Source organism: Dendrobates tinctorius, unplaced genomic scaffold (genome assembly GCF_039654945.1).
Source record: "Dendrobates tinctorius isolate UK_male_01 unplaced genomic scaffold, ASM3965494v1 ptg000203l, whole genome shotgun sequence".
In the NCBI taxonomy this organism is placed as follows: domain Eukaryota; kingdom Metazoa; phylum Chordata; class Amphibia; order Anura; family Dendrobatidae; genus Dendrobates; species Dendrobates tinctorius.
In genome coordinates, this window is record NW_027361870.1 from 25331109 (window position 1) to 25343676 (window position 12568).

Here is a 12568-nt window from a genome sequence, read left to right on the forward strand (position 1 = left end):
CCTGCCCGACATGAAATGACACATGGTTTACATATAGTTAACCATTTCATTTCATTTTTTTTTGCTATGTCTATCACTATTAATTAGATGAGGGTTTGTGGGTAAAATTTTGGACTTGTAGGGGTTAATTTAAGGGGTTAATTCGTTGTATTAAATTACGGGGACTCCCTGCAGCCTCAGTGACGTCAGCGGGAGTCCCCGCAATTTCATACAACGAATTAACCCCTTAAATTAACCCCTACAACTCCATAATTTTACCCACAAACCCTCATCTAATCAATAGGGAGACATAAGAAACAAACATGAAATGAAATGGTTAACTATATGTAAACCATGTGTCATTTCATGTTGGCCAGGAGAATGATTATACAAAAGCCGGCAAATGTTTCAGCGGCTATTCTGCTATGATGAACTGTAGGAATGTCAAATATATGTATAAATGTGTCTCTATGACATGTATAAAATATATATATATATATATATATATATATATATATATATATATATATATATATCTAGATCTATTCATTCTTTGTGTGGGGAAACCGGTCATTGGGCTCCATTATATGTCCATTTTGCTTTCCTGCGAGAAAATCTCACCAGACGGATGTCAAACGGATCCTTACATGCGATTAAAATCGCATCAATGAAGAAAAATCGCATCAAAAACGGATCACTGGTTAAGATACCTTTGTGCGATTTCGGACCGTTAAAATGGGACCGATTTTTTTTTTATTCGTTGTGTGTGACTCCAGCCTTAAAGTGAACCTGTCAGCAGGACTGTGCACAGTAAATGCCGCGGTCAATCTCTCTCTCTCCTCCAGAATCCTATTCCTTTAAATTTCCTACAGTGGCTGCTGCAACGGATCCGTCGAAAAAACGGATTCGGTGCATCAGTTTTTTTTACAATCTGCACTGGATCCGTTTTTTCACACTTTTCACAGATTGTGACTGATGCAAAAAGATTGAAGTGTGAAACAGGCCTAACCCAAGCTGATCTCACCGTCTCTGGAGCAGCGGGGGCCTCACAACACGTCCTGCACAGAAGCTATAACCAAGTATATCAATATAGGAGGAGGACACTGCACAGAATGGAGCGGATTATAACCGGAACGCTCTCTTCCTGTCCGGCTCTGCAGACGATCAGTCTGTAGTCTCTCTCTCTCCCTCTCTCCTTCTGTTCCGACAGCCTCCAGTGCCATAGAGAAGCCCTAAGGCCTGTTTCACACTTCCGTTTTTGTGTCCGCCAAACGGATCCGTTTCCGTTTTTTTGACGGAAACTGATGCAAACGGATCCGTTTTTAAAAAAACGGATCCTTTTTTTGACGGATCCGCGGTAACCACTAATGGAAGTCTATGGGACAAAAAAAACGGATCCTGCAAAAAAAAAAATGGCGGATCCGTTTTTTTACGGAAACCAACGGATTTTGACGGATTTGAAAAAACGGAAGTGTGAAACAGGCCTAAAGTAGAGCAGAATGTTGTGCTGCAGTTCTGTAATGCTGCTACCTTCTGGCCAACCTAATTATTTCTCTCAAACACAGGAGACATAGGGCCATGTTCACACCACCAGTATCTGGTCAGTATTTTACATCAACCAAAACCAGGAGTGAAACAAATGAAAAGTATAATAGATACACGTCACCACTTCTGTATTTCTCACCCCCTCCTGGTTTTGGCTTACAAATACTGAGGTAAAATACTGACCTAATACTGAACATGTGAACGGAGCCTAAGGCCACATTCACACATTGAGCATTTGATTAGTTTTTTACCTCAGTATTTGTAAGGCAAAACCAGGAGGGGAACAATCAGAGGAAAAGTATAATAGAAACACGTCACCACTTCTGGATTTATCACCCACTCCTGGTTTTGGCTTACAGAAACTGAGGTAAAATACTGACCAAATACTATACACGTGAACGTGGCCTAAGGCTATGTGCACACGGTGCGGATTCCGCTGCAGGTTTTTCCGTGCGGAAACGCAGGTAAAGTGACCTGCGGTTTGGTCTGCGGTTTTGCCCTGCGGTTTCACACCTCTACTATGTTAAAGATGTGAAACCGCTGCGGAATCCACAGAAACAATTGACATGCTGCGGTTTGTAAACCGCGGAAAAAACCGTAGTGCGAGCACAGCGGATTTGAAATGCCATAGGCTAACATGGTACTGTACCATGTCTGCGGAACTGCTGCGCTTCTGCAGGGCCAATAACGCTGCGGAAACGCAGCAGAACCCGCAACGTGTGCACATAGCCTAATAGTGAACTTGTGCACTAAGTTATTTGTGTGTCCGAGTACAAAATTGGGCCCAAATGGAGTACAGTCTGGGCCCATAGCTGTCTATGGGCACCTTACTAAAAATCCATACAATGCAGATTAGTAATACAACAAAATCACTGTGTGTGAACTCGAATATAAAAAACACAAAGAAAAGGGAAAATCTGTTTTCTACCTAAAATAGTCTACGTATCATACATGTATACGCTACACAGACATCTGACAACAAAGATAAAAATGTGCAAATAAAGTCTGTGGAGCCTCATTTAAGAGTCTCAAACACGGGACTAGCCAGATCTTCCTCCAGGGAAGGACCCAGGAAGATCTGCCTAGTCCCGTGTTTGAGACTCTTAAATGAGGCTCCACAGACTTTATTTGCATATTCCTATTTCCCAGGGAGCATTGCACCTAGAATTTCCCTGATTGAGCGCCTTTGCCGGCTGCCGCAGTGTTTTCTTTGACTGGTCTCCCTGAGGTCAGTGATTGTTTCGTAAAGATAAAAATTTATTTTTCTTTTTTTTTTTAACAGCATTTTTACACCCATTTCAAAAAGCCTGTCCCATCTACACCCTCCTCACATATATACAAAGCTGTACAAATATTACAGATCATTATTCACACAAGGACAGCAATAAAAAACACTGATCCCAATATGTAATAGAAACAAACCAGCAAATAAACATAAATGCAGCGAAATCACATGAATGTATAAAAACAAACAAAAAAAATGCTAAAACATTAAAAAGCTGATAAATGGATTTTCTGAGAGAGCTAAATAATTGTAGGAAATATTTTGAGGAGCTAAGAGCACCCACAGCACAAATCTCTCTGCCATTCTATGGTGACTTACTACGCCTGTTGTCTTGGATTTTTTTTTAGGCATTTGTCATTTAAAAAGGTCTAAGACACGCACATTGGTGTTTGCAAAGGGGGAAAAAAATTAAATGTCCATTTATAACAACAAAAAGCATCACACACAATCTGCACTACTGACACAATGATAAATGAGCCCATACTGTACTGTACATGCAATGCATCACAGGGACACTTAACTCAATGATTACATCCGTAGCTAATAGAGACATAGCTATAGAGGCCATAGAAATAACAGGACAGTCGGTAGGCGAAAACATGCCCATGACAATCAGTCCTCCTAGCCATGTGGAATTCCGGGAAGGTGCCACAATGGTGCAGTGAGAGTCCGAACCAAAGGAGCATGAATCAGAGTGTGGCTCTGTTACTGCAGCCGTGCATGCTTCACTCCGAAACACTAACCGTGGCATTTCAGAGAAAACATACCTTGAAATGGCTGCTGGGACCATGCAACTAGATTGACTAGTGCAAAAGACAGGTCCTCAGTAGCTTCTCTCTGCCCCATTCCCCTTGACATGCAGGTGTCTTCATAAGACCGGGATCACACATGCAAGAAATACAGCCATGTCTCGCATGTTTATGCCCGGCACTGCCGCAGGCACTCAGAAGCGGAGCGTGCGGCTGCATGTATTGCTATGTGGCCACACGCTCTGATCCGAGTGCCAGCGGCAGTGACGGGTATTAACATGCGGCCGTGTTTCTCGCATGTGGGATCCCAGCCTAAGGGAGAGAGACAAGACCGGTCAGTTTAGGGAAGCAGGGAAAAGAGACGCTGTCGGGACGATAGTGTTTGCCACCCTTGAAATTGTTCAAGAAGGTGAAGTATTTCTCACAGAAAATTATTGAAATTGCACATGTTTTATTGTACACACATTTATTTCCTTTGTGTATTGGAACAACACAAAAAAACTGAGGAAAAAAAAGGCAAATTGGACATAGTTGTGCCCAAAATGACAAAAATGGGCCAAACAAATTTGTTGGCACCCTCAACTTTAATATTTGGCTGCAGGCACTTTGCAATAAATAACTGCAATCAATCACTTTATATAACCATCAACAAGCTTCTTCCACCTCTGAACTGGAATTTTGGAGCACTCTTCTTTTGCAAACTGCTTCAGGTCTCTCATATTTGAAGGATGCCTTCTCCCAACAGCAATTTTAAGATCTCTCCACGTGTCCAATGAGATTTAGATCTGGACCTATTGCTGCCCACCTCAGAACTCTCCAGCGCTTTGTTTCCATCCATTTCTGGATGCTTCTTGAAGTGTGTTTGGGGCCATTATCCTGCTGTAAGACCAATGACCTAGGACACAAACCCAGCTTTCTGACATTGGGCACTACATTGCGACCCAAAATTCTTTGGTAATCTTCAGATGTCATGATGCCTTGCACACATTCAAGGCACCCAGTGTAAGTAAGTTCGCAAAGCAAACCCAAAACACCTTTGAACCTCCACTATTTTGGCTATAGGTACTGTGTTCTTTTCTTTGTAGGCCTCATTCCGTTTTCGGTAAACAGTAGAATGATGTGCTTTACCAAAAAGCTTTAACTTGGTCTCATCCGAACACAAGATGCTTTCCCAGAAGGATTTTGGTTTACTCAAGTCCATTTTTGCCAACTGCAGTCAAGCTTTTTATCTGTGTCAGCAGTGAGGTCTTCCTCGGTAGCTGCCATAACGTTTCATTTAATTCAAATGTCGACGAATAGTTTGCACTGACACTGCAGGACAGCTTGAATTTCTTTGGAACTTGACTGGGGCTGCTTATCCATCATCCATACTATCCTACATTACAACCTTTCACCAATTTTTCTCTGCCTTCCAAGTCCAAAGAGATTAACTACAGTGCTACAGGTTGTAAACTTCTTATGTTGTGCACCGTAGACAAAGGAATATCAAGATCTCTGGAGATGGACTTTTAACCTTGAGATTTTTGATATTTTTCAATTTTGGTTCTCAAGTCCTCAGACAGTTCTCTCCTCCTCTTTCTGTTCTCCATGCTTAGTGTAGCACACACAAACATACAATGCAAAGATTTAGTCAACCTCTCCCCCATTTTTTTTTTAAATATAGTTTCATGTTTGATTTTAATATTGTCCACACCTACTATTTGTTTGAACGAGCATCACATGCTTAAAACAAAGTTGTTTACCCAAAATTTTGGAAAGGTGCCAACAATTTCCTCAGGCCCATTTTTGGGGTTTTGTGTGAAATGATGTCCAATATGTCCTTTTTTAATCTGTGATGTTGTTCCAATATACACAAAGGAAATAAACATATGTATAACAAAACGTGTTATTTCAATAATTTTCTGGGAGAAATACTTCATTTTCTGTAACAATTTCAAGGGTGCCAATACTTAAGGCCATGATTGTAGATATATATTAGGGTGGTTTCACATTAGCGTTACAGGCAGCAGCGTCGGGATGCGCACGGCCGCCGCTAAGCCCCGCCTCCTGCAACGCCTCCACCGGTAGCTCCGCCTATGGGCGCATGACGCTGCATGCGACCCCTATCTTTAGCATTGGGGACACAGGCCATGCGCAGATATACGTTTGCAGGCACATGTGCCCTTTTGAAGGTGCGCCGACCTTCGCCAAACGCACCGTGTTTGCATTTTGGTGCGCTTGGCACATCGCTAAAAGGGCGCATGCGCCTGCAAACGCATATCTGCGCATGGCCTGCGTCTCCAATGCTAAAGATAGGGGACGCAGGTCGAATGTAGCGTCATGTTCCCATAGGCGGAGCTACCGGAGGAGGCCCGGCAGGGGGCAGGGCTTAATGGCGGCCGTGCCCAGGCCGACGCTGCTGCCTGTAACGCTAATGTGAAACCACCCTTATATAGCTATATTAGGACAATTGTGGTCCACTTTCCTTAAAGTGAAAAACCCCTTCAAGGATGGAATTAATCATATGCACTATTTAAGAAAAGTAAATGAATAATTCAGGACACTAAATAAATGAAATGCTTTCTGAACGCAGACTAAAACTAATTTAACTGCAAAATACTGTACAAAATAAACATTGAACATAGCAGTCAGCAGCATGCAGTCCTACGAGCAGGCATAAAAGAGATTTTTGTGCTCCTCATATATTGCTATATTATATTATGTCATAAATATTAGTGCCCAAATATATGCAAATTACTAAAGAATAACAATGCTATGCACACAGAGCAGCATGGGGAATTCTAACATCCAAAACTGAGAATCTATCAAGTTTTTGCCACTTAATCTGAGAGCATTGTAATGTAGAGACAGAGACCCCGATTCCAGTGATGTGTCACTTACTGGGCTGGCTTGTTGTAATTTTGATAAAACAGTAATTTTATCATAAGGAGAGTATCACTAGAGGACTAGGAAACCTGCAGCCATGTAGTCCTCTATATTCGTGAGTTCTTATAAACTTGTCCTCACCACTGATTGGAAGCTTTCAGCCCATGCACAGTGGACACAGAAAGATGACAATCAGTGGTGTGAGCAGGGTTACACAGCATTTGGAGCACTGTTAAAATTACAGCAGAGCAGAGATAATTGTGATATTGTTAAAAAAAAAAAAAAAAAAAAAAAAAACCGACTACAGCAAGCTGCCCAGTAAGTGATACTTGGCTGGAATCAGGGTGTCTCTGTCCCTACCCTCAGATTTGGAAGCAAAACTTGGTGACAGATTTACTTTGATCGTCCTTGCCCTTACCAGAAACTCAATTTTCAGACAGGTGTATTGAGGTGTTTGCCCCTCAACAGTGCAAAGTTTCTCACAATGCAAAATTTGCCATCTGACAGAACTTTTTAAAAACTTTGTACAAGCATTTTACCTCCACGTAAGAACTTAGCAATTTTAAAAAGTGCACATTTAAGGCTAGTTTCACACTAGCGTTTCTTGGAGCTGCGGAGGGATGCGTATGGTCACCGTGAAGCTCCGCACATGGCCGCACCTCCTCCGGTCAGCTCCGCCTATGGGCGCATGACGCTGCATGCGACCTGCGTACCCTATCTTTAGCATTGGGTACGCAGGCCGTGCGCAGGTATGCGTTTGCCGGCGCATGCGTCCTTTTGACAGTGCGCCGACCTGCGCCAAACGCACCGTGTTGTATTTTGGTGTGATCGGCGCACCGTCAAAAGGACGCATGCGCCAGCAAACGCATACCTGCGCACGGCCTGCGTACCCAATGCTAAAAATAGGGTACGCAGGTCGCATGCAGTGTCATGCGCCCATAGGCGGAGCTGACCGGAGGAGGTGCGGCCATGGGCGGAGCTTCATGGCAAGCGTGCGCATCCCTACGCAGCTCCAGGAAACGCTAGTGTGAAACTAGCCTTAGGCATATAAAATATACTTTTAATACTAAATTTCCCCAAGACCTCTAACTTCTAGTGTTATGAACTTTTATAAAGCGCTGACATTGTGCCCGATGGAGGGCCATAGACATATACAGTAAGTAGCCTTCATTCCACCTCTTTGATTTTAAACACTAAAGTCGCCATTGTGGTTCCATAATTATTTTCTTCAGTACGACATCCTTGTCAGCATTTTTATAGTTATAATCCAAATCATGCTGGTATATGTAGTGCTTTCTCATCCTGTGAGACAGCATTACTATTAAGACAATTAACATAGATAATAATCCGGAGCAGACCCCCCACATTATAACCGGCTGTAGACTATAGATATCTGCAGGTCTGCTGGTAGGTGCTGGTGTGGCCACAATCATTTCTGAAGGTTCTCCAGTTGGTTGAATGCATTCGCCATCGTCCATAAAGTAGCCTTCAGGGCAGGTACTGGTGGTTGTTGGGGTGTCCAAATGTATGACATTACAAACTGGTACGCCATTGTCCGTCTGCTCCAATATGTAGCCTTGGGGGCACATGCATCCATGGTTCTTGGAACAGTCCGCCTTGCAGCTGGATGTGTTGCAGAACCATTTGCATTTATTCAGATTATTCTCATCAGGGGTGAAACCTTCATAACACACACACCGATGGCCCCCTGGATGACTCTCGCAGGTATGTTCACACATATGGTGGTCACACTCATCGATGATGTGACAGTGTGCCTCGCAGTTATCCTCGCTGTCACAGATTGCAGTACCCATCTCATAACCGGGTTTGCAGTCACACGAAAAGCCTCCAAATGTATTTTTACATATTTTCTGTTGCGTGTGTTCGCAGATATTGGGGTTGTCAGCACACTCATCGATATCGTCACATGTTTTGCCATCAGCTGCTGGTATATAGCCCTCAGGACACATATGGAGTAACCCTTCTGGCTCTGTGACATGGTGTTGGCTGCAAGGACTGGGGTCACAAGGCTTGGTGCAGCCCCTCTGGTCAGGTTTAAGCTCTGATCCTGAAGGACACTTGCATTCAGCCATGCCAGATTCTTCTTTACATTCATGTTCACAGCCCCCATTCTCAATGAGACAGCTCCAGGCACCGGGGGTCTCACTGCTCCAAGCCACAGTCCCATCACCTTTCTCTTCACAAGACAGTCTGGTAATGTCTGGGTCTGTGAAGATGTCTGCCTTGGTGCCAGGTGGCCACTCAGTGCCCTCACCATGGGTTCTTCCAAGGGTGGAGTGGCTATAAGTGACACTGTGGTAGGGAAGTAAGACAGGAGAAGGACAGAGTGAAGAGTAACTTATCTCACACAAGAAGCCATCAGCCTTGGAGTCACAGCTCGTCTCTTCCCAGGTGCCATCTTTGCGCACAGTGACACAGAAGGCTCCACACATCTGCTCAGCATTCCTCCAGCTGGTATAGTCAGTGTGACTGTCACCTGTCACCCAGGTAAAGCCCCTCAGATCCTGCCTCAGGTCGGTGCACTTGGTCCTGTCTTGGTGCTCCAGCCCTATCCACACCCTGGCGTCTTCTCTGTGCGTCCTGGCCATAAACGCAGAGATGGCATCAGCTTGCGCAGAGTTCCTCACGGTCATCAGGTCTCCGTTCTTCTCCTTGCAGGCTCCTCTCGCCTTTACAAAGCGCCTGCTGATCCAAGAGATCGCATAGCAGGTGCGGTCTGCGCAGCCGAACTGGGCGTCCGGCTCCTCCTGCGGCGCCGCTCGTGTCAGCTGCGCCGCGGTCAGCGCACTCCAGGTGAAGCAGAGCAGCAGCATCGGGGCAGCGAGCGTCTGCGGGCAGCTCCGCTCCTGGGATTCATGGGAAACACATTTGCACCAGGTTTTATATGCTCCAGCGGTGAAGAAGGAAGGAAGTGGCTGGAAGGAAGGGCTGGAGCCGCTCGGGACATTTCTGTGTTGGTAACACTTTCTGATTACGGTATGACACAGTGGTGGGGACATGGCTCATACGCTGCTGATACTCACCCCTCACAACATGGGCCCAGAACGCCCCCCAAGGTGAATGAGCATTACATGAGGGCTCGGCTTTCTAGGTGAGATTTATTGATCACATATGTAATGTCTGCTAAAGGCACGGCCCGGAAAAGACAAGTTATCACCCACCGGATAGGTGAGGACTTACTGATTCAGTGGGAATCCGACCGATGGGACGGTACCGGGTGGCAAAACATGGCACTTTTATCCCTAGAATGGAGCAAAGGTGAACACACTCAATTATTCTCTATGGGGCTGCCGAACGCTGCGCTCGGTGTTTCCCAGCAACCCAAATGGATAGGCGGTCACGTAAAAAAGTGTCCCATTGGGGGAGTGTCAATCAGAGTGGTCCGACCCCTACCGATCAATACCGATCAATAGGTTATCAACAGAGAACTCCTCCTTTAAGGTCACGCTCAGTGTTTGCTCAGTATTTAATCAGTATTTGTTCAGTATGTGTAAGCCAAAACCAGGAGTGGGTGAAAAATACAGAAGTGGTGACGTGTTTCTATTAAGCCGAGGTCACACTTGCGAGAAACTCGCACGAGTCGCGCATCTCAATAACCAGCACTGCCGCCAACACTCAGGACCGGAGCTGCATAGAAATACATGGAGCCGCACACTCCGGTCCGAGTGCCGGGTATTGAGACACGAGACTCATGTGAGTTTCTCCCAAGTGTGACCCCGGCCTTATACTTTTCCTCGGACTGACTGTTCCGTTCCCGTTTTTGGCTTACAAATACTGATATAAAACACTGAGCGTGTGACCGTGGCCTTCCTGTAATTAATTTTCTAGACCATACTCTACATGCGCAGATACGGGGGTTATTAAACCATGCTCAGTGCAGTGTTAGAGCTCATTCGCACTAGGGCTAGGTTCACATCTGTATATACGTAAGTTATTTAACTCACTAGTGTCTGTCTGCCTCCAACATAACGAATGCGTCTCTGCCTTGAGCTCCAATGACATGATCTTACTGTGGCATAGCAGCAGAGCAACGCGAATTTTGGAATATAATGATCACCAAAGTTGTTTAAAAAACCCCATTGACTTTATTAGGGTCCATCAGATTTATTTCATGATGCTTGCTATTATTTGGCAGAATCAATGATGGAGGTTGAGCCTCCAATTATGCAAGTAGGAACAGAGCCTAATTTTACAATAGCAGTCTAGTCTAAAAAATTACAAGTGAAAAAACCCTAAACATTCATTATAGGACTCAACCCATTCACTTCTGTGGGCTAAAAACAGCACCGATACGGACCTATGGGAACATGCTGCACAGTGAACACATGCCATGCAGGAGGAAACACAACAGGAAAAAAATGAATAAGGATGTGTTATAGGAAATGAGTCCTAATGTAAAATACTTCTTAGAAAAAGAAATTGAAGTGTTAATATTACATTATTGAATTGTCAGTTAGCAATTCCCTGCTATAATTACTATTAGGCTGGGGTCACACTGGCGAGGAATACGGACGAGTGAGAGGCATTAAAAGCACGCATTACACACGGACCAATGATTCTCTATGGGTTTGCTCCCAACAGCCGTATATTTCTCATCCGTATTCTACGGTCCGTGCCAATCGCAGCATGCTGCGATTGTCAGCGTACTACGCCCGTAATACGCCAATGCAAGTCTATGGGTGCGCAAAAAATACGGATTACACATGGACCACACGTGTGACTTGCGAGAAATACCCAGGTCTTTTGACTGGTGACAGGAAATGGCCCAATCCATCCTCGGGAAGCCTAGACATGCAAATCACCTCAAATAGCGCTGTAGACATCCAGGAAGTCAGCCTCCATGGAGTACAGCAGCGTCATGGCGCCATATTTCCTAAATGTTGAGATGCTCCTTGTACTGGTACAGGAGCGGCCAGAACTCTGGGACCAACGGGATGCCAATTATGCAAACCGGGCAAGAAAGTAGGCGTCATGGAGGCGCATATGTCGCCAGATGTTCCATGACTTTGGTGATCGGCCACGTGAGGAGCAGCAGAAACTGAGCAAGTACAAGGCCCAAAAATGATTAAAATTACCTCACAACCAAAAATGCATACAGATTCTGCCCCCCTCCCCTTTCTGTGCTTCTATTTTTTTCCTCATGAGGCGGGTAGATTTTGATGCGACACATAGTTTCACACTGCCATAATTTTGCCCAGGCCACAAGCTCCTCATCCTCTTAGCCAACCAAGTTATTAAGTGTAGTTACTTGATACATGAACTATTCAGACCCTGTGTATCTGGCCTGGATGGGCCAATTAGATATGCCACCCTGCCTAGAAAGCACACCCCAGAAGGCCACATGCCTAGACTACTGGTAGCAAATGTGACCGATCAAATATGTGAAATTGATAATATTTCCTGTCACATTGCAGTGGAAGATGTTATGAAACGCTGGCGCAGCATCCGGGATCAGTACCGGCGGGAATGTCAGCAGCGGTCCAGGAGTGGATATGCGGGCTACGTAAAAAGAAAATACGATATTATGACTGCCTCTCCTTCCTCACCCCAATTCTGGATCTGAGACCGTAAGTAGATACCTCACACCACATTGCACCCATACTTTACAGGGCCAAAAATATTGATGTATTTTTGGCTCTGTTCTATTTCGTAACAGAACTCAATCCAACCTTACGGATCGAGGAACGGGCTCAGAGACAGAGGCCATAATTGATCCTGTAGGGGATGAGGTGGCTGGCCCATCTTCTCCCCCAACAAGAAGCATGGGTGAAGAGTCATCACGCGAGAACCCATTGCCTGCCCAACAAACATCACCACCAGGACCGTCTGCTGCTGGCCCATCACCCATACTGGAGGAGCAGGGCAACATGAGCAGCAGCCCAACTGCCCAGATCGGGGATCCCCACAGGCTGCTGTAACATCCCGGCAAGGACAAAGAAGGCGGCAGATGGCTGTTCAATACTGCCCCTCAGCAGTATTACACTGGCCACTACCCCCAACAATCACAGGAGGAAGGTCAGTACCAACATCATGGGCAACAGTATGCCCCCACACAGGGCGATGTTGCTCAAAATAGCAGCAACCACAGGCTGCTCTTCCGCCTTCTCCTTCCCCAACATTCCAC

The 12568-nt window shown here is 45.2% G+C and overlaps 1 protein-coding gene across 1 annotated transcript; it reads right to left on the reverse strand.

The window, feature by feature from the left end:
- Positions 1-7414: 7414 nt before the first annotated feature.
- LOC141057335 (thrombomodulin-like) lies at positions 7415-9384 on the reverse strand. The gene has a single exon (XM_073553901.1). It carries the CDS (start codon positions 9255-9257, stop codon positions 7617-7619), a length of 1641 nt encoding a protein of 546 aa, XP_073410002.1. The 5' UTR covers positions 9258-9384; the 3' UTR covers positions 7415-7616.
- Positions 9385-12568: the final 3184 nt, after the last annotated feature.

What these genes read in the sequence shown, in the direction of transcription:
- LOC141057335 (XM_073553901.1), bottom strand. Translation starts at nt 9,257, where the DNA reads ATGCTGCTGCTCTGCTTCACCTGGAGTGCGCTGACCGCGGCGCAGCTG.